At 47.9% G+C, this 21,236-nt stretch overlaps 1 protein-coding gene across 1 annotated transcript; it reads left to right on the forward strand.

Annotated features, from left to right (window-relative positions):
• Nucleotides 1-1,805: 1,805 nt before the first annotated feature.
• On the forward strand, nucleotides 1,806-13,719 carry LOC307237684 (BMP/retinoic acid-inducible neural-specific protein 3-like; the record flags this gene model as incomplete). The annotated part of the gene is made up of 7 exons (XM_080010444.1): nucleotides 1,806-2,077; nucleotides 6,660-6,862; nucleotides 7,438-7,652; nucleotides 9,706-9,811; nucleotides 9,985-10,221; nucleotides 11,270-11,492; nucleotides 12,591-13,719. The coding sequence occupies 7 exons, from the start codon at nucleotides 1,806-1,808 to the stop codon at nucleotides 13,717-13,719; spliced, it is 2,385 nt and encodes a 794-aa protein (XP_079866570.1).
• Nucleotides 13,720-21,236: the final 7,517 nt, after the last annotated feature.

Raw genomic sequence — 21,236 nt, forward strand, 5'->3', positions numbered from 1 at the left:
AAAGCCCAAACCTAATGGTTTGGATATGATCAGGCTCTTACACCATTGTCAAAGTTCCTTCTTCACATCTTCACAGAGGAACACGCTGTTCGCAAATAATGATTATGGGATAAGGGATGATGGGGTTAGGGAGTGATGAAGGAGACGAGATCGAGCCACCACCCCCATCATCATCATCATCAACACCATTATCATCATCACCACCATCATCGTCCCCATCATCATCATCATCGTCCTCGCACGCTTTTCTCTGAAATTGCATTCAGTTGGGCAGTAACCTTAAGAGAAAGCACTGCAACACGGTCCTCCTCCTGCTCCTCTTGGGGTCTGAACAGAAACATGGCCCCGCCCTCCATGATTTCACGGAGTGGTGGGACAATGCACTGCTGGAGTTGAACGTCGCCGAGACCAAGGTGATGGTCATCGATTTCGGGAGGAAGCCCCCGAGGACGGACCCAGCGGTCATACACGGCGAGGAGGTGGATGTTGATAACACGTTGGAGTTTGATCGAAAAAGACAAAAGCCGTAATCAAGAGATCCCACCGACATCAATACTTCCCCAGGAAACTGAATTCAATCAGTGTCCAAAATCCCCTCCGAAAGCCTAGCCTCATTCCATGAGCAGCGGGATCAGGGCAAAGGTCCATGACATCATGGGGGATGGTACCCATGTCCTTCACTCCCTGTCCCAGATGCTCGCTCTCGGGCGCCGCCTATGCCTCCCCAGGTGCTCTACCAACCGGCACAGAGCATCGTTCATTCCAGAAGCCATCCGCCTGGGGAACAAGGAACTGAGGGACAATTCTGTGCTCGATCTGGAGCTTTGCGTGTTAAATACTTAAATGCTTCTCTGCCATGTGGAGTGTTCCTCATTCATTTATTATTATTTTTGTTTTATTTTGACTTTCTTTTTTATGCAATTGCACCATTGGTCCAACATAGTCCCAAAACAGCTCTTTTGCTTGTAATTATCTGTCTGTGTGTGTCTGTTTCCTGTCTTTTTTTTTTTTTTTTTTACTTATGCCTAAAATCAAATTGCCTTTGTGGATTAATAAAGTTGTATTGTATTGAATTGAATTGAATTTAATTGAATTGAGTTCATCCCTCTTGGAGAAAAAAAAAAAAAAAAAATTCTGCCACTTGAAGCAGACGAGGCAGAAGCCCCAGTCTGCTCCAAACATTTGGGAGGGAACGCTACCGAGACAGGTGTATGTTTGCATGCATATGACAGTTAAGTAACTATTACTATTTCATGCAAATGCATTCCGGCCAATGTGAATTTAAATGTTACATTTTTAATCGAATGTATTTTTTTTAATTTATTTTTCTCATTCGCGTCTTTATTCGGTGCCCGAGCCTAACTTCTCACCCTGCCTCGTGGACCGTTGTCGAGCGGGGCGGGTTTATTTTGGCGACGTCCACGACGCCGCCGGATCGCTGCCAGATGTGAAGTTGAGTTTCGGGGAAAGTGGTCCGCCGCCCGGACTCGCGGAGGCTCCTCGTCTCTCCGCCGTTTTACGCAGGGGACGGAGCCGCCGCGCCGGAGGAATCCACCCGTTGGAAGACGCGCGCGTTCCTGTTTCTCCGCGTTGCAAGAAACAGGTAAAGTGGACGTTTCATGACACGCCTTTAGCCTGCGTCGTTGCCTGGTGCGTTGTCCGTGTGTCAAGTGCGTGTGAGAAAATAAATGTTTCCCCCTTTTTCCGCCCTGCACGTCTGCTCACATCCGATCCGCGGTGGGCTGACCCCGTCCACGCAGGACACGGCGCAAGTTTGGGGAGAATGAAGAGTCACTGGGTGAAGCATGGGCGGCCAGGGAATCGCTCTTAGACGGGTCAGTGTGTCCGCACGATGGGACGCGGTGGCTCCGGGCTTCCTGCTCTGCTGCTTGGCCGGCGCTGCTGCCGTCGGAGCCGGACCCGCGGGACCCGGAGCCGGACCCGCGGAACCCGGGCCCGGCGGCGGGTCCCTGGGCTGGCTGCTGTCAGATAAAGGGCCATTCCACCAGTCCCAGGAGTTCACCGAGTCGGTGGAAAGATACAAGCAGGGCTTCAGCACCAGATACAAGATCTACAGGTGAGCGTGCCTGCGTGTGTGTGTGTGTGTGTGTGTGTGTGTGTGTGTGTGTGTGTGTGTGTGTGTGTGTGTGTGTGTGTGTGTGTGTGTGTGTGTGTGTGTGTGTGTGTGCGCGCGTGCGTGCGTGTGTGTGTGTGTGTGTGTGTGATTGCGTGCGTGTGTGTGTGTGTGTGTAGAAGAGTTTTCTTCAGCACTAAATAGCCTACATGATCTTGATTTTTTTACACCATTTTTTTCAGTTTTCAGTGTGACACAAATATTATATTCTTATCTTTATATTGTGTTTCCTTTGGATTCCTTTTGATCCTTGGGTTTTTATTTATTTTTATTTTCTTTTTAAATAAAAAAAAAATATATATATATATATATATATATATATATTGTCTGGGACGATTTAAATATTACTTCCCTTTTCCATGAATATTTTCCTTTTCTTTTTTTTGCATTGGAATATTTTTTTCTTTGTTTTCTCTTTTCTTGTCTTTTTTCTTTCTATTTTTTTTCTGCTTGGGTCTAGATATTTATTCCAAGCAGCCTGACTGTGTGACTGTGTGGAGGTTCCCCACAGCACTCTGCCTCTCACTGTTCATGCATGCTCTCTCATCTCTAATCTCCCTGGATCCTTTGTGTACTACACATTAAGAAAATGTGGCATGAAAGGAATAAATGTTTTATAGTGTATGCTATGCTCTGCTGCATGACTGAGTAGTGTCCATTACTGCGTCTGGAATCGCATACTACTCGCTACTTATTGCATATTACACACACTATCCAGCGTAGGCCTACTTGCGTATCTGAGTAAAAAACATTGCACAACAATGGATTTTTCGTATGGCCGCTCCGCTTCCTCTCAGCACTTTGGGATCAAACGTTTGCTATAGTGTGCGGTGATTGCATACTCTGATATTTCAGCAGATTAGTATTCCTGGTACTTTTGGTATGCTATTTGATGCATGCTAGCGGTTGCGGACATACTAAAAAGGCTCACATGCAAACCTGGCATCCGAAATAGTATGCTGGTATGGAATTTTGCGATTTAAGAGCAGAAAGACACAGTGTATGGTGGTTTGAACTGATTCCTCTCCTCATAAGGCTGTGTATACTGATCCGTCAATAGGAGTAATGCACCAATCTGCTTTTCTGTTCAAATGTGTATAGACCAAAATTCCAGGTTCCAAACGAACCCCCTCCTATTGATATCTCCGATGCTTCACATTTGCCTACAGGTCAGAGAACCAGGCATGTACGATAACCAGCGCGCATCCATCGCGCACTGGCTGGTGGCTCCACTTTGTGCCTAATCTACGTCAGAGAGAGACACTTTTGATGATTGGCCGTAATGACGCTCTCAGCACTGTGCTCCTGTGCTTATAACAGCCGCTGATTTGATTTCATCCCATGCATAGTCGAGGTACATAGTGCAGCGGACAGCCCCTCCAGAGCCAAAATTGGCTTGTGCCATGAGGGAGGGAGAGAGACCTTGAGAGAATAATGTTTAAATAATGGCCTCCATTTGGGGCCTGAATGCAGAGTTCAACTTGACATGTCACTAGGCCACAAGGCCCGTCCACAGCTAATCAGCCAAATAACAACAGCTCTGAAACCATAGAAAGGTGAATTGATTGAAATATTTTTAACAAAGTGTTGTTTTGACTTTCCCATGGGCATAGACTTTCTACACAATATGTATTACCGTGACTCAGGCAAAGGCTTTTAGCGCCTGTTAGATGTTCAAGGCTTCTTAAAAAACTAGCCTGCACATCTACTACACCACTATGTTTAAGAAAAGGCAACATGAATGTGATAAGGACGACCTGACAACTATCCACTATTTATCTAGTGGATAATTAGGCAAAGTGATTCCAATTCACATGTTCGCACCTTTATAGTGAGAATAAAAGCAGATTGTTGAATAAATGGAATCGAACCAGTGCTTGAAATAGGCCGATACTCACCAGTGTGCAGGACCGGCACTACTACGCTTTACTCTTTGGCGTACAGGGACTTTTTCTTGTGCTCCAGCACTTCTCACAAGCTGCCAGTGCTCTTTTCTTCCCTCTCAAGTAAACAAATCAAGTGGAAATATTGTAAAATATATGATAATTTATTGAGTCGGAGCGCACTATTTTATTTTACTATCATAAGCGGACAAGCTGCAAGCTGTGGCTAGGGGTTGCCATGATTTCATTGACCATATATGGACACGGATGGGGGATTTCTTTCGATTGTGGGCATCCGCGTTTGCGCTTTCTGTTTCGTTCTTTTTTGGTGGAAACAGCTGGTTTCACTCATTATCTATTCCACCCGTTCTGGTGCCATGGTTGGTAAAGACTAATGACCACGCTCTGGTTACGGTGGGTTGGAAACTCCCAAGTTCGCATCAGGTCGAGAGGCAGCAGCAAGTGATGCTGGGTTCCAAGGGAAGCTGCAGAGTAGTTGAAAACGACAGTAGAAGTGTTTTAAAATCCACACAAAGACAATGTTGTTCACCGTCAGTGGTGCGTGCCACCATGTTTCCGTGACGTCTGTTATCTTGGTAAACTTGGAAGGGCTCCTGGGCCGCTGGCTGCTGCTGGCTGCTGAGTGGCTGCTGGGCGGAGTAGCTAGCTGCCAGCGGTTACCCGTGGTGGTTGCTGCGGCTGCTTCTCTCCCAGTCTTCCGCCGGACACCCTGGCTGCTGCTGCTGCCAGTTGGTAGAGGGCTGGTGCTGTGTCCCTTCCCTGTGCCGGAGAGTCCCCGTTTAGGTGCCAGTGTGGCAGTTTCTCCAACCGCACGCCACCCAAGTGGCGTGCGGTTTTCAGGGACCTCCGTTACAGAGACACAGGCGACGGGGTTTCAGACACACAGTTTATTGTAGAGAGTGGGCTAGATGGAACAAGCCCTGGAGCACATGGACATGTGTCATGACAAGGGCTCCTCTCCTGAGTGAGTGTGGGGATGGGGATTTTACCTGTTGCCCGTTAGATCAACCAACGAGCAACAGGAATGCAGCCACACTGATCCTGGGTCCCCAATTACCTAGACCCAGATCAGGTGTGGCTGCTCAAACCACACCACCCCCACACCACACTTGTATCTAAATATTTTGTTTTGGTTACAAATATTTTACTCCATCAAATCCATCTGGAACACCTGCAAGTGTAATTATTTTTATACAAGTGAGTTTGAGGCCGCCAAAAACACGAGGAAACGGTTGTCAATGCACTATCAACACTTTCTCCATTAGAAATGAATGCATTAAGGCAACCAGCAGCTAATTTGATGTCCTTATTTCCTCCTCAGTTTTCCTCCAAATGGAAAATGGGGTCGTGGTTTTTAAAGCCATGCATTAGCAACACCATGGCAACCAGTGGTAAACTAACCCAATTCTCAACCACACTACTACAGTAATATGAGATTCATATGAAATATTTGCAGGATTTTGTGTATGCATTTATTTCCTAAACTATACCATCAACAGTAAAATGTTCATTTAATATTTTGAATAGTTTATTTCATATTTCAAATATTTTTAGATTCTCGCCTTGTTTGGGCCACTTCAGAACTGGGCCGCGGGGCGGAGCTTACGCTGTAGATATGATCTCATCTGTGATTGTTCTCTTAACTGTCACAGTATCAACCTTGATACGAACACAACAAATTTTTCAAGTCCCCCATCTTGATGTTTTTGGCAAATTGGTCATTACCATTCGCACAGCACTAACATGGCAGACAAACAGCATTTTGGCAATGCTAAGGAGACACATTAGGAACCAACACAGCTATATTTGGATCAGCCCTGCAGCCTCCTCCTCGTGGTGAATATCAAGTACTGTATTTGTGACCACTCAAACCATAGTTTTGAGTGGTCACCTGCAAAAGATGATCTGATTTGATCAATACACTGGTCATAAAAAGGCTGTAGTCGCTCAGGCACAAAGAGGCAGAAGAAGTACCATTTTACTAAGGGCTTGAAATTTCAAACCTTTGGTGCTATCAGAAGTTATTTGCCTCAATTAAAATGAAAATCAAAATATGAGGATGGGATGTTTAAGTAGTTGTGATACTTGACTGCAATTTATTTTAAATTCTTTGTATGTTGAATCAACACCTTCCCACGTATCCCAGGGTATTTACTGGAAAACAGGAGAGTAGGCAGTTGGATCTCCAGTGTGTGGCGAGAGATGTCTAACGCACTGTTTGTGCTAAACTGCTGGAATTATTCTCATTATTCTCACGCCAATATAGAGAAAGGAACGGAAAAGGAACCGGGAACTCAAGAAATGTAAAAAGCTGACCGTTGCCATGGCAGCCACAGAGCAAGGTTGTGCTCAAAAGAAAAAGAAAGAAAAAAAAAAAAAAAAAAAAAACATCCATCCAAACATTTGAAATCTTTAGAAAAGTAATGCAGAGCTCTTATGAAGGAAAGCCAAAAAAGACTATGAACAAATAGATCTTTTAGGCTTTTTTTGTCAATGAATGTCATATGAATGTGTGCTTGTTGTGTGTGTGTGTGTGTGTGTGTGTGTGTGTGTGTGTGTGTGTGTGTGTGTGTGTGTGTGTGTGTGTGTGCGTGTGCGTGTGCGTGTGTGTGTGTTTCCAGGGAGTTTGGCCGATGGAAAGTCAACAGTCTGGTGGTGCAGAAGCAGGACTCCCTCACCGGCCGCGGTGACCTGGCCCCGCCCCTCGATCCCGAATTCGCTCAGGCTGTTCGGCAGCTGGGACGGCGGCCGAGCCTGCAGACAATCACGGAGAACATCATCGAGAAATATGGAACCCACCTGCTCCTCTCCGCCACTCTAGGAGGTACGGTGCGGAGGCCTTATTAACAGAGACATTGCTGATTTATAATTTCCAATGGAATTCTGGAACACAGACAATTTTAAGGATGACTACTTAAATTTTTTTTTTTAATCTGTTCATTTATTTATTTATTTTCCGTGTGTTTGTCTATTGGTTGTTTGATTGATTGATTTGTTTGTTTGTTTGATTGGAAAAATTGGAAGCACAATAAAGCCGGCAAAATGAGACATTTTTAATGACAGAATTGAAATGATGCCACGTCTAACGACAAGAAATCCTGTGCCTTCAGTGCTGAACATGCCGGGTCCTCCTTGGTGCCCCCCGGGGGGCTGTAGATCCCTCTCGGGTTTTTTTAATCATTAACTGACCGTCACAAGATCATTTAAGAGCCTGATCATCAGCCTCAGATCATCTCGTCGTTCTCGTTCTCTCTCAAACACTCAACAAATGACATCAAATGAATCCAACTTGTGCGAGCCCAAGCTAATGAACAGCGATTAGTGCCACTGGCCACTAATGAAGCTCCTTCGTCTTACTCTTCCTCTTCTTCCTCCTCCGCCTCTTCTCTCCGTCCCCAGGGGAGGAGTCTCTGACCATATTCGTGGACAAAAGGAGGCTGAGCCAGGAGGCGGGCCCCCCCTCTCGGGCCGAGGCCGCCGCCGCTCACTCCGGCAACGCCACGGGCCCCGTCACCCTGGAGGCCCTGTACCACCTGGCCGCCTCCTACTTCACCGACAGAGAGAGCACCCTGCGCAGGCTGCACCACCTCCAGATCGCCTCCACCGCCATACGGGTACGCGCGTCGCGCGCTGCGCGCGTTCTGGGGGGGTTTCTAAAACACCCCCGGACGCCGCGATTGATTTTGTCCCTTTTTTCCCCTTCATCTTGCGGCTTGGGTTTCTTTCGGCGTTTATCGCGGAGAAAGGTGCCGGACGTGGAGGCGTTTTAATCGCTTTTTAAATGAAGTTGCATGGTTACCGTCAGGAGGGGAGTAGGGAGAAAGTCACAGCTACATGAGGCGGGCGGTATTGAAACGTTGAATTTGTGGCGCGGCTTCGGCAGCGTGTGGTCAAAGTCGTTGCGATGTCAGTTCAGTAATGATCTAAAAGTGATGCCCCGTCTTCCATCGGGCCCGGTAAAATGAACGCCGGGAACGATGAACGGGCGTCGCCGCCCCTTGTAGCACGATGTCATCGAAGAACGGCGATGTGGCGTCCTGGAGCGCCGCGCGTCGCAGCCAGGAAAAAAGTCCAGCGCGTCGGAAGTTGTTGTCCTTTCCCGCGACGCGTTCCTTGACGTCGACCAGTCGGACGACAGAGTGCTCTCTGGTGCACGTGTGTCAACGTGGAGAGGATGGTCGAGCAGCGGCAACAATACCCCCGGCCTGTTTTTGACGTTTCCTCGAGGGGGTACCGTGACCCAAAAAAAAAAAAAAAAAAAGGCAAAATGGCGGCGAGAAAAACGTTTCACCTAGAAATTAATCAATCTCCACCAGGGTGTCGATTTTAATCGCCCCGACAGTCGGCGTCGGCAAACCACCACCTCCCCGTCTCCCCCTGCTCCCCCACCCCCGGACGGGCTCGGCTCCCTCCATCGACGGAACGTCTCCCTCCCCCGGGAGCGCGAGGAGCCGGGACCCCCAAGTTCTCTTTGAAGGCGTGAAGGCTCTTTGCTTTCTGTCCTCGCTTCTTGTAGCTGCGATCGACGATTTCCTCGTACTCGCTGTGCTGCCGGTCTCCCGACCAAGATCCGACACGGTGGACCATCGCAAAAGACAAAAATGTCACTGCAGGCTGATCCTCCTGTGGACGCGCTGGGATGTCGCCGGGGCCCGGAGAGAGCCGGGTTTTGTTTCCGTCATTGTTAGTGGAGGGAAGAGGAGGTCAAACGGAGGTTGCGCCTTTCGCGTCTTTCATCATTTGAAGTGGATATGGCGGTGTAATAATGAATGAGTCCGACGAGCAAGCCGCGGTGCGGGGAGGCTGATGAGAACAAGTGTTCCACCCGAACCAGGAACCTGTTCCTCAACTGCTGCTATGCATCAAAATGATGGATTCAACATATTATTCCATTAATTTTCGAGCAAGCCCAAATTTGAAGAGTGTGTGTGTGTGTGTGTGTGTGTGTGTGTGTGTGTGTGTGTGTGTGTGTGTGTGTGTGTGTGTGTGTGTGTGTGTGTGTGTGTGTGTGTGCGCGTGCGCGCGCACGTGTGTGTGTGTGCGGTGGAGACAGATTGAAGAGTGAGGGAGAGCGAGAGAGAGGCTTATGAATAGTTTATAAGTGAAGCACCACCTGTTCTAAACGGTATTTCAGTCGAACGAGTGCGGCAGCGGCTTTCCAACAAGAAAATGATTTCAAAAGTCTTTTAGTGTCAAATTATTTCAAATTAAGCGCCGCCGTTTTTCGCCAAAGGTAATACATTCTCCGACTGCAGCTGAGCTGGTAATCGGCTCCAGGTTTTGTTTTGTTTTTTTGTTTTTTTTTCCCCTCAATGATTTTTTTTATTTCAAATTTTTTTCTTTTTAGGCAAACTTAATCCACCTAAGGCGGGAGGAGGCTGCCTAATTACAGAGCTCTCATTATAGCTTAAGTGTAACTAATCATTTTCAAATGGAGTCACGGCAGAACGACTCAGCGGGGGGAGCATTTTCTGTTTAAGATCTTATGACTTTTTTATTTTTATTTTATTTTTTACATGTACTACACATCGTTTGACGAATAAATGCAAACAGATGAACGCGTCGACTTGACACATGATACGTTACGGAGAAAGAGAACATCATTGGAGTGTTGCTGAGGCGTTATCAAGGTGTTATCAACGCGTCTTGCATAACCCCGTCTTGCAGGTGACCGAAACGAGGACCGGGCCACTTGGATGCAGTAACTATGACAACCTGGACACAGTGAGCTCCGTGCTGGTTCACAGCCCCGAAAACAAGGTTCAGCTTCAAGGTACGACACGTAAATGTCCGAAAGCGGTGGTTCTCAAACCGTGGTTTCCGGGACTCCTGGAGGTCCATGGCAAATGGCCCCCCGGGGGGGGGGTCGGCGGGAGATTGCATTATTATTTCTGTGAATCCGTACCTCGAATGAAATGGGCTCATCTGTACTCCCTCCCTCTGCAGGGCTGCAGGTGATCTTGCCGGCCCACCTGCGCAGCCGCTTCGTCCAGGCCGCCCTCAACTACATCGGCTGTAAATCCGAGGGTCACTTCGTGTGCAAGGGCAGCGACTGCTGGTGCCGCTGCAGCCCGGCGTTCCCCGACTGCAACTGTCCCCACACGGACCTGGAATCCCTGGAAAACAGCCTGAAGAGAATCACCGAGGCCTGGAGGGTGGGCAACCTGGAGTTTGAGGAATCCGGTGAGAAACTCGTTTTAAGCCACGCACGCACACACGCACGCTGGCTCGGACAACGATGAAGATCAAATACCTTTGGGCTTCACAAATGGATTGGGCTTTGGCGGCTGAGGTGGTCAAAATATTTTCTCGAAAATTTGATCGGCGATAGCTTCCGATCACTTCATTTGTTTTGTCTTTTCTCGGTCACTTGGGGTTTTTTTTCATCCAGGGTTGCGCCGTTCTTCTGAATGAGGATGTTCATCCGTATCCACAGTTTAACTGATCGCCACCAGCCCCGGTTTCCATTCACTTATTGCGTGCGCCCGATCTTTGCATTCCTGCCGGGGAAGGCAGACCCCGCCACCAACAATGGAAACGGGGTGCGGAGGAGCACATGCATAACTCAAATGCTTTGAACGACTGTGCTCGTGGAACGCCAGCTAAATAAAATATCAAATATGGGATTTGTTCAAGGTTTACCACTTTAATTGAGCACAAATCCGCAAGTGACGTTGCGCTTGAAAGGAAATGAAAGACATTGTTTCTTTTGACGAGTTTTTGTGGCTCTTTTGAGGAAAGAGAGCACGAACGCGTCGGAAGACGACGCTGTCATAGGTACGCGCTGACACAAACAGCCAGCGGGGGCCTCCTGTTTAGCGGGGAGAACGGAGTGTGTGTGTGTGTGTGTGTCGCGCTCGTGAGACTTCTCGAAGCGCGACGGATCAAAAGAGCTTCGTTCTCAAAAATATTTGACGTGTTACTTTATCTTTTTTTTATTTTTTGTCTTTCACCCCTCAGACAATAATATCAAAGTCAATCGCGACGGTTACTTTCACGCCCCGGCGTTATGAATAACATATCTCCTGCCAGTGAATGAAGCTTTGTTCTCCAACATCCTTGTAAGAACAGCAACACCAGAAATTCAACATTCTCTCTCTCTCTTTGTTTATTTTTTCTGTGACAACAATAGGAAATAAGACCTTTTTTTTTTTTGGGATATTGTTACCCTGCGGCTCTTAGCCAAAGGCAGAGTTTTTCTTTACTTATTCATGTTCTCCTTCCGATCCAGAGGAGTTCCAAAGCTTTGTGGGCAAACTGCCAACCCATTACGCCATGAACACATCTGTCGTGGAACAATTGTGGAGGATGGATGCCAACCTCGTCCAGCGCTACAGACATCTGCAGACCGGCAGCAAGCAGCTCTTCGGCAAGGCCCGGCGCATGGCTAACAAGCTCTTCAGCCTCAGCAAGCGGTGCCGAACGCAGCCCAAAATAGTCCCCGCCCGGGAGAGGTAAGGCGGTTATTCGTGCGGGAGCCTGTTAACGCTGAAGTGCTCCCCCGAAACGAACGGGTTGCGAAAACGATTCCCGCGGCCGAGGCCCCGGGAAGGTGCAGCGGAGCCCGAAACTGCGCTTATTAGAAGGTGCTTTAAGGAGAAGTGGGTTCTCGGATGAGGCGGGGGGCGAAGCGCCGGAGGGAAACGAGGCCAAAAGACGAATGATATCGGTCTCGGCCAAATGGACACACGCCCCTCGCACTGTGATCGCCCCGAAGCTGGAAACAGCACAGCCCTCACTGCAGCATCAGAAAATGTCTTACAATCCAGCCTCGTTGTAAATTTTGCTGTTACAATCTGCCATGAAGTAGGTTTTGGGTTTTTGTTGTTTTTTCTGCTGGGGAGTAACCCATCGTAACAACTTAGTATTCTGATTTATTTGCGAAATGCTTGCAATTAACAAGACATGTTTTCGTGCGTAAAATATTTTGGTGCTCTGGGAATTCAACATGTGTCCTCGAAGTTCGATTGAGTAGAGTCGAGTTTGATTCCTTCTATGAGGCCCATATACAGAAATATGGCAACGTCAGTGAGGAAACCCCATTAATATATCTATTATTCATTTATTTACTAAAGGTGGGTGTTACCTCTAATTAAACCACTGATCTTATATAACTCGCTATGGAGGTAATATATTGTAAAACACATTATATGTGAGACAAAAGAGCAGTGTGTGTGTGTGTGTGTGTGTGTGTGTGTCTGTGTGTGTGTGTGTGTGTGTGTGTGTCTATGTGTGTGCCCGTGTGCATACATTTACTCCACCAACCATCTGTGCCACTCAAGGGGAATTCATGTGATTAAAATGTTCATTTTGTCCTTATTTGGCTGCTGTAACAACAGCTGAGCCTGTGAGCTTGGCAGAAAAAAATTGAATGTTTATTTATTCGCCATGCGTGAAATGACAGACAGGACTTTGGGTATTTTGATTTTGAATGTGATTGGATTGAGCGTTATTCCATTCAGCACATAATTAAACATAACAGGGGAATAAAACAAGCAAAAGATTGAACATTGAATGCCCCCCGCCAGTATAGTGTTTGTGTTTTTCCTCAGGCCTCTGCGCTACTGGTTCAGCTACGTCCTGTCGCTCCTGTACTGCAGCGAGAACAACCAGGTGGGGTCGTACAGCGAGGAGAGCTGGAGCTGCTCGTGCCCATACCAGCAGACGCCGTGCCAGCGCCCGGTCCCCTGCCGGGTGGGCGACGGGGCCCACTGCTCCGCCTGCTCTGCCGAGAACCGCACGCGCTGCTCCGGCTGCAACCCGGGCTTCACCATCACGCAGGGCGCGTGCCGGCCGGCCGTGCCCGACCCCACCGACCCCTACCTGGGCCTGGAGAGCGACCGGGACCTGCAGGACCAGGAGATGCGCTTCCTGCTGCAACGCCGCAGCCCGCGCATCTCCCTGCACGGCATCTTCGTCAGCAATGACGTGCGCCTCAACGCCTGGTTCGACCCGTCCTGGAGGAAGAGGATGCTGCTCACGCTGAAGAGCAACCGGGTCAAGTCCAACCGGGTGCACATGCTCCTCGGCTTGTCCCTGCAGGTGTGTCTCACCAAGAACAGCACCCTGGAGCCCGCCTTCTCCCTGTTTGTGAACCCCTTCGGGGGCAGCCATTCGGAGAGCTGGACCGTGCCCATCGGCCAGCACGGCTACCCCGACTGGGAGAGGACCAAGCTGGACATCCCCTTGGACTGCTACAACTGGACACTGACTCTGGGAAATACATGGAAAAGCTTTTTCGAGACCGTTCATTTCTACCTGAGGAGCCGGATCAGGGACTTGGGGACGGGGGGTTCCAGGAACGCCACGGTGTACTACGAGCCTCCGGAGGCGACCGAGCCTGTCAGCAACAGGGGCTACATGAAGGTCAACAGCATGCAGTTGTTTGGATACAGCGTGCACTTCGACCCGGAGGCCATCCAGGACCTGATCCTGCAGATCGACTACCCGTACACTCAGGGATCCCAGGACTCTGCGCTGCTACAGCTGGTGGAGCTGCGCTACCGGGTCAACCGCCTCTCGCCCCCCGGGGCACTGCACGTCGACCTGTTCGCCTGCCTGCTCCGCCACAGGCTCAAGCTGTCCAGCGCCGACGTCACCCGGATACTCTCGGCCCTGCAGGCGTTCAGCGCCAGGCAGCCAAACTACGTGGAATACGAGGCAACCCAACTGTGTAGTTAATCGCCAGCGCGGCTCCGATGTGATGTTTTGTACGGTTGTTACCGCTCTGCCTCGTCACCCGAAACCCTCTGTCAGCTGGCTCTGTTTGTGTCGACTGTGTGTGTTGTTTTGAGGCTTTGCTGTACGTGTACAGTGTGCAGGGGCGTCTTGCCAATTCAAGCTGGGGCGGAGTACGTACCCCGCAAGATTTTTGATATCTGGATTTTTCAGAATTTTATTTTATTTTATTACTATTGTTTTTTATTTGTTGTTTATTAGTTGTGATCATTTTATATTATGCGTCAAACGTTTCGTTCTGATAACGTCATAGATCGTACCTCAAAAAGTCACACGCCCCCTTTCCCCATGGTACTGGTTTCTTACAAAAGTTGCAGGATGACACGCAGGTATCAGACAGATTTGCCAAGTCTGCTTATAATACACGACTTTGGGCTTTGAAAGTAGTTCAGAACCACATTACAGGTGTTAAAATAAATAATAATCGATACAAAGGGAACATTGTTCACCGTTAACGGTACGCGCCGCCACGTTGCCGACCGCTCGGACCCGCGCTCAGCCGGGCTTCTCCGTGCGTGGCGGCCCCGGTCAGATACGACAAGAGAGGGAAAGCGGAGCGTTTCTCCAGTCTTTCATTGGAAACAACTGAAATAGGAGAAAAGAACGATTGAGAAGTTGAGGAAACGTGCCTCATGCATGCACAGGCCCCGGCTACGCTGCCCAGCTCCAAGTCACCAGCCCGACGCCCCCCACCCCACCCCCCCGCGGAGCTTTTTTGCGCAAAATCATCCGAACTATTGTTGCAATTGTTGTATTTTTTCCTGGTTCTCTGTAGTTCAAAACCACATTATACATGTTAAAATAAATTATAACCTATACAAAGGGAACGTTGTTCACCGTTAATGGTATGCGCCTCCGTGTTGCCGTGACGTGTCAGAAAAGAGATGTAGAACTCCCCCCACCCCCCACCCCACCCCCTCGCTCTAATGCTGCCCCCCCCCAGAATTTGGGCTTGCATGATGCCCCTGCATATGTGCCATTAAATATGACAGTTTTATCAATCCAACTGCGAGTTTTGACAGGCATTTTTTTTAATTGAAAATTGTCTCATTAAGGGGCTGGGCGATATATCGATGTAATATCAATATTGTGATATGAGACTAGAAATCATCTTTGATTTTGGTCATCGTAATATATATATTGTATAATGTCATATAATATCATATTATTTATATATTTATATATGTGATAAAATTTAAGGCTGCGTCACAGTAAAGTAATGTAAGTTTCTGAACCTCAGACTGTTCTATTTTTTCTATTAAGCATCTACCTGCTTGGTCATGATATCCACAACGCTGATGCTTATTTGTTCCCCCAATATCCCTTGTGTGTAAATATCTTATGAAAGCACCAATCACCTGCAAAATATCATCGAAATGACTGATATCGAGGTATTTGTCCAAAAAAATATTGTGATATTGGATTTTGTCCGTATCGCCCAGCCCTAGACTACTTATCATCAGAGCACTTAATATAATTGTGAAAACGAAACAAACAAAAAAAAAAACATCAATTTAGTCATGACAACAAAAATCTTTGGTAAGAATTTCCATACAGTTTAGGAACTATCTATCTCTATTACCCTCGCCACCGTCTCCGCTACCGTTGCCATCGATCTTACTGAGGGGCAGTCGTGGCGGAGTGTGCTGTGTTGATTTTCCCCCCATCTGGCGCCGCTGCGCACAAGGTCTCCATTCTTCATTCAGGGATAAGCCTTGGCACGGATTACCAAGTATGTAGAGAGAGGAGGGTCGACCGGGAGATATCTTCCTCCGCCTCTCCCCCGCCGCTGTCCGCCATTCACACTTACCGTGATGGATGAGCCGGGTCGGCGGAAAGACAAGCCCGGCATCAAACAAGCGAAGGCTATATAGGTGTCGGTGACGGGGAGAGTTCCGCAGCATGACGCTGCGCCGAGCCTCACTAAAGCAACTCGGACCCAAGGGGAAGTCAGCCTTAATTCCCGGGGGGCCATTGTCAACAGAACCGCGGGGCCAACGGCGTGACAGGGCTTTGATTAGAATAGCGTCTCGCAGAGCTCGTAGGATATAGATGTGGGTTGATCAAAAATTCACCAGACATTTCACTCCCGATATTAAAGCGAGACTATTTACTTGACAAATACACCCACTCTATTTCCGCGGCTCAGGCCGGATGTGAAGAGGTTGCTGATGCGGGGGCTGATCGTCGTGCATTTCGCGGGCTTTTCAAACCGACGCTCCGCGTCTCGCTTTTTTTTTTGCCGTTTCGACCGTAGGAGATGCGACAACGGGGCTTTAGGGCGGGCGATAGATATGTTGACGACCGGCGTCAAAAATGTTTCAGTTTCTCTGTGCAGCCCGGCGGAGTGTGCTCCAACAGTGCGTTTCGGGGGTTTCAAGACACACAAACAATGTCTGGTTACTTCACGAGCCACTTTGCCCACTCTCTGCTGGGACATATCTGCCAAGTGTCATTGTGCTGAGCTTTTATAGTCATTAGGGAAAAGAATCGACTACAGAAGATAGTCTTCAATAGACTGATAATGGCATTTTATGCCCCTACCGTCAATGCCCCTCTCTGCGCCACAACCAGCCTGCTGAAAGGACGAGCTGATGAAATTAAATCTCTCCAGATCTCTTGAAAAGGTTTTTTTTTTTTTTTTTACATCCTTGCTTCAGACCGTTTCACTTTGAAGTTGCAATTTTTTAAAAGCGGCGTTCAATGTGACGCAAACCCCAACTTATTTTTCGATCGGCTAGTGGGGAATTCGAGAGTGCGGGGTGGGGGGGGGGGACAATTTCTGTTATCCTCTATGTTTCAGCAGCGAACATCTGGCGCTCGTTTGTTAATTTATTTTACAACTTTACAAAGAGATGTTCCGCGTCTAGGTCTGATTAAAAAAACGTGGAAATGTTGTTGGACGCCGGCCATGCCACCTCTAGGGGCAAACCCAACACGAGAGAGAAAGGGGGAATTGTCTGTCGGTACACGCAAGCGAGGGTACGAGCCCGGTCCTCCTCAAGATACCTTAAAATGTGTCTTCTTGTTCCTCTTCTTGGTTTTTCGGGTCGGTTGATTTGCAAGGTGTAGATCACTGAAGGAGAGGCTGTGTCTTAATGATACATCGCGCTCAAACCAAAAGGTAGTTATGACTGAATGACCCTCTGTAAACCATCATCTGTACAAACAAATGGAGTACGCAGAACTGCATGGTTCCATTGGCCTGTCTGGTAACGATAATAGCAACTTATTCTATTAAAGTGGCAATCCATGAGAGCGTCTGTGTTGGGTGGTTAACGCTACGTCCCAGAATTTCCGAAAACTGCAACTTTGTTTTTGCATTCTCTGCATTATTGCCAGGAGGGGCGGAACCGCCATCAGCAATGAACGCAGAACCAACAGGAGCAAATACTGTACACAACATAACTCAAATACACTGAATGTCTGATTTTTTTTTAACATGTTAAAAAAATGAAATAAATATAGGTAGATATCACATCTGGGATTTATTTTTATTTTTTTTAACAAATAACCTTACGGATTACCACTTTAATACAGTCTAGGTTCTGAAGTTGGATGATATTAATCTGAGATAAGTGTTTTTGGCAGAATTTAAGCATTCAAGAAGTATTCCGGTGGATTTAATTGCCTGCTGAGCTGCAAAAATCCTTTTTAATTGTAATCTTTATTTAATCAGGCGAGATCTCTCAGACCCGAGAGCAAATTACACAAACAGACTCACAGACAATGCAGTTCGGTCACACATTACAAAATCGATGCTCACCCAATATACACTAGTCACACCAGTTAAAACGCTGTTTAAAATATTGAATCTTTAAAATTATCCAGTGGGAGGAGTGAATCTTCATTTATTTTCTTTTTGCATTTCATTACGGGGTGCCCACAAAATTACCTTTTTTGAGCGATGGAGCCTCGTGATCTAGCGCTATGAAATTTAAGGCTGAACTCTTTTTGAGTCGTTAAATCCCCAATTTTGATAAGTCAGGCTTTAAAATACAGAGATATTCAAGCCCCGCTTTAGCTCCCCCCGAACTTCTAGAAGAACGCTTTAAAGACGGCATTCCGTCCAGAAGTGAAACTCTCTACGGTGTCTTTTGCGCGCGCGCGTGTGTGTGTGTGTGCGTGTGTGTGTGTGCGTGTGTGTGTGTGCGCGTGTGTGCGTGTGTGTGTGTGAGCGGCAATGCAGGACACGCCCACACACACGTTGAGTGATTAGAGGGGGGTTGGGGGTGGCAGGCGAGAGGGCCTCAGAGGAAACATGAGTTAGACTAATGTTTGTGTCTGTTTAACAAGCGAGCTGGTGATGGGAGTCTGGGACACCGCGGAGGCAAGAGTTTATAGAGACCGGGGTCCCACGGGGGCCGTCGACAATAATAGCCGACAATAAGTCAGAGCCCCTCCAGGCAGCTCGCCCTAAAAAGACAGGAGGGGGACCTTCCAAGGGAGATTTTGTTTGCGCTTGGTGGTAACCCCAGAACGTTTATCTTATTATCTTAGCTATAATAGTTAAATAATTGAAGCAAGTGTAATAATGACAACAATAATTCACAACTTTCTATGAAACCGTGGTCTTTACATGGTTTTAACGCTTCTTCAAAAAGGAGTTGTTTAAAAGTTGATATGACTGTTTTCTCAATTAGAAATTCATTACTAAGTGAACGGCTTTTATTGGCTGTTTGCGTTGAGTCATGAGGGAATAGCCGAAGGTGCCATCAATATTTAACTGGAAACGCTTGTCTCTGGGAGGGTCGGGAGCATTAGCGCTGGAGCCGTTCACACGGCTTTGCTGCCATTTCCTTCTAAATGCATTCTACCGAGGGCTGTTAAAAGCCAATTTAATCAGCATACAATTAAATGTTAATTGAGAAAATTAAAAGCCTGTATTTGTTCAGCGCTGAGTTACAAGGTACACCGCCTGGACTGCTATAACAATAAGAAATCAGATAATGTGACACCGCGGCAGCGGCGTGGCGCCCGCACACCAAATGAGATCCAAGCCACCCCGGCGCGCGTTGCTTTTCCTTGACAAGACATTCACCGCGAGCGGGAAAAGACCCTCGCAGACCCAAAGGTTTCTAATGGAAAAAGATAATGACATGATCTGTCAAAGACAAAGGGGGCGCATTACACCAACCCGCTGCGCTAAACTACATCTTCTCAATGCATTTTTTTTTTTTTGAAAGATTGCTGAGGCCCGCACTATATAATTCCACATACAGTATGACTTTGTCCTGAACCCCCGAGAGCGAAGGCCTTTTTGGATTTGCATTTAAAATTCATAAAGCGGAATGGAAACCCCGCCACCCGGCGGCACACCGCGCCCCAGGAATGGATTTTTTTTTTTTTTTTTTTTGTGTTGTTTTCATGCTCATTACGGCCTCGGAGTTAATGATGCCGGGAGGATGAAGGTTACGCCTGGTGATGGGGAAGGGGCTACAAAGGATTTCTAAAGCCTTCCCCGGATCTCTGATAAAGCGCCGCATCAACAATACCTCGCCGGGGGTTTTGTGGGGTAGGGAAGTCGGGGGGGTTTAGTCAGCCGTCATCCCGCCTTAAAGTCCGGGCGCTGAGGAGGCGTTCTGCAGCTTCACGGCACAACATTGGAACTGAGGAATCCGCGGTTTTATACATTTCAAGGCCCCCACCGCACACAACGGCGCTCTCCGCTCCCTCATTATCGCGCCGCCTGTGGAAACTCGGCCGTCTCCCCTAGGTGGCTGTGGAGTCGAACCTCGGCGGATAATCGTCCACTAATCAGGGGCCTGTATCGCAACCAGGAACCTTGGAGTGCAATCATGTTCGAAACGAGCCACTCCCGCACGTCGCCATCAAGGCTCAAGACCCCCACCCCAACGGCTCGAAGTAGAGAAGTACAGAAGAAGAAGGGGAAGGAGAAGAAGGAGTGCTGCCTGTTTCTGTTCTGCGTGAGTGTCCAGCTGAGACGCCGAAAAAGGAACAGGTCAGGAAGCTACTCAGGAATCGAGCACCATCTTGCTATTAGTGCATGGTATACTATTTGCGAGGCCAAATTAGGGTTTCGTAGCCGTAGTATGCACGAATAGTATACAAAGAGTAAATACTACAGCCAATGGTAAAATGTATGTTCCCCGTCACTTCCGTCGTCAGGACTCCGTGGGGGAGGATAGTCTGTTTTAACATTTCTCCTGTACTTCCTACTCCATATTAAAACCTTAAAACCAGACGCAGAAAGACTGATAGGTCAACAAAATATGAACACTCAAATGTTGCCTTGCACGCAGCCTAGTCGCTAGTCTCTGGTCTGAAACCAGAGACGGCCCCGGACAAGGGATCGGCCCCCGCGCGGAATGAGCGCAGATGATGCAGATCCACATTTAAAATTCCCCTATAAAGACCATCTGCTTCCACTCGAGATGAAACAGGCGGAAGAGTGTGTTTCCCGCGTTCCTCTCGTGAAGCTTTTTCGCGGACGCTCAGCTGCTCGGTCCGCGATGCGTTGCTAAGTCCGGCGCAGCCTGAGCGTCGACCGCGTTGAACACGTGCGACATGACATGAGTCCGTACAGTGTGTGATGTGTGTTCCGGAGCAAGCAATGTGAGTACAAGGTTGCAAACCAGCCAGCCCATATCTGAAAATAGCCTTTCGGGGGGGTTTTTGTCGACGACACACATGAACTTCCTCATCTTGTCTCATCCTTCAATCAGAAACAAACAAACAAACAAACAATCGCACGCCTTTGGTTGCCACATAAAAGTAAATAGATCAAAACGCGCTGTGACTCATCTGCAGCGGCACCGGATTCTGTGGAACGAGCAATTTGTGCCCGAACACAAAGGGAAGCGAAACACCTTCCACCGCCCCGCCGTTATATAACGCCGTGCCAGCGGCGGGCTCGCACAATCCCCAGCCGTGATCTGAATGGACTGTTTTGTGTATTTGTCATTAATTTTTCACGTGTATAAACAAATAATTACTTCTCTTAATTTATTCAGCGGGACGTTGTGACAGCTTCACGCCTGGCAGCCGCCTCGAGAAACCTTTTACCGCGGCTCCCCTCGGGCTCCGCCATCGCATTAATCAAACAAGGGGCTGACTTGCTCAAAAAAAGAAAAAATAAATAATAATAAAAAAAAGCATCTGGGGACCGTTCTGCGATTACCGGAGAATGAGTTCTTTTTTTTTTTTTTTTTTTTTTTTTTAATAGAGGAGAAAAAAGAAAAAGAAAAAGAAAGGAAAAATACTTGGAATCAGCTCTTTTGGGTCCGTTGGGACTATTGTGTAGCGGAAGCTGCCATAACCGGAGAAACTGTAATCTCACAGAGAGAGAGAGAGAGAGAGAGAGAGAGCGAGAGTCGCTGGAGCCAATTAAAAAGACACATCCCAGGACGGCTCTAAAAACCCACGGCTGGTTCTGGGCTCGGCGTAGAAGCTCCGACCCAAATCGTTTGTTTCTTTCCAAAAGCAGAACCCACGAGGAG

The sequence above is a fragment of the Zeus faber genome, assembly GCF_960531495.2.
Source record: "Zeus faber genome assembly, chromosome: 12".
NCBI classification, from domain to species: Eukaryota; Metazoa; Chordata; class Actinopteri; order Zeiformes; family Zeidae; genus Zeus; species Zeus faber.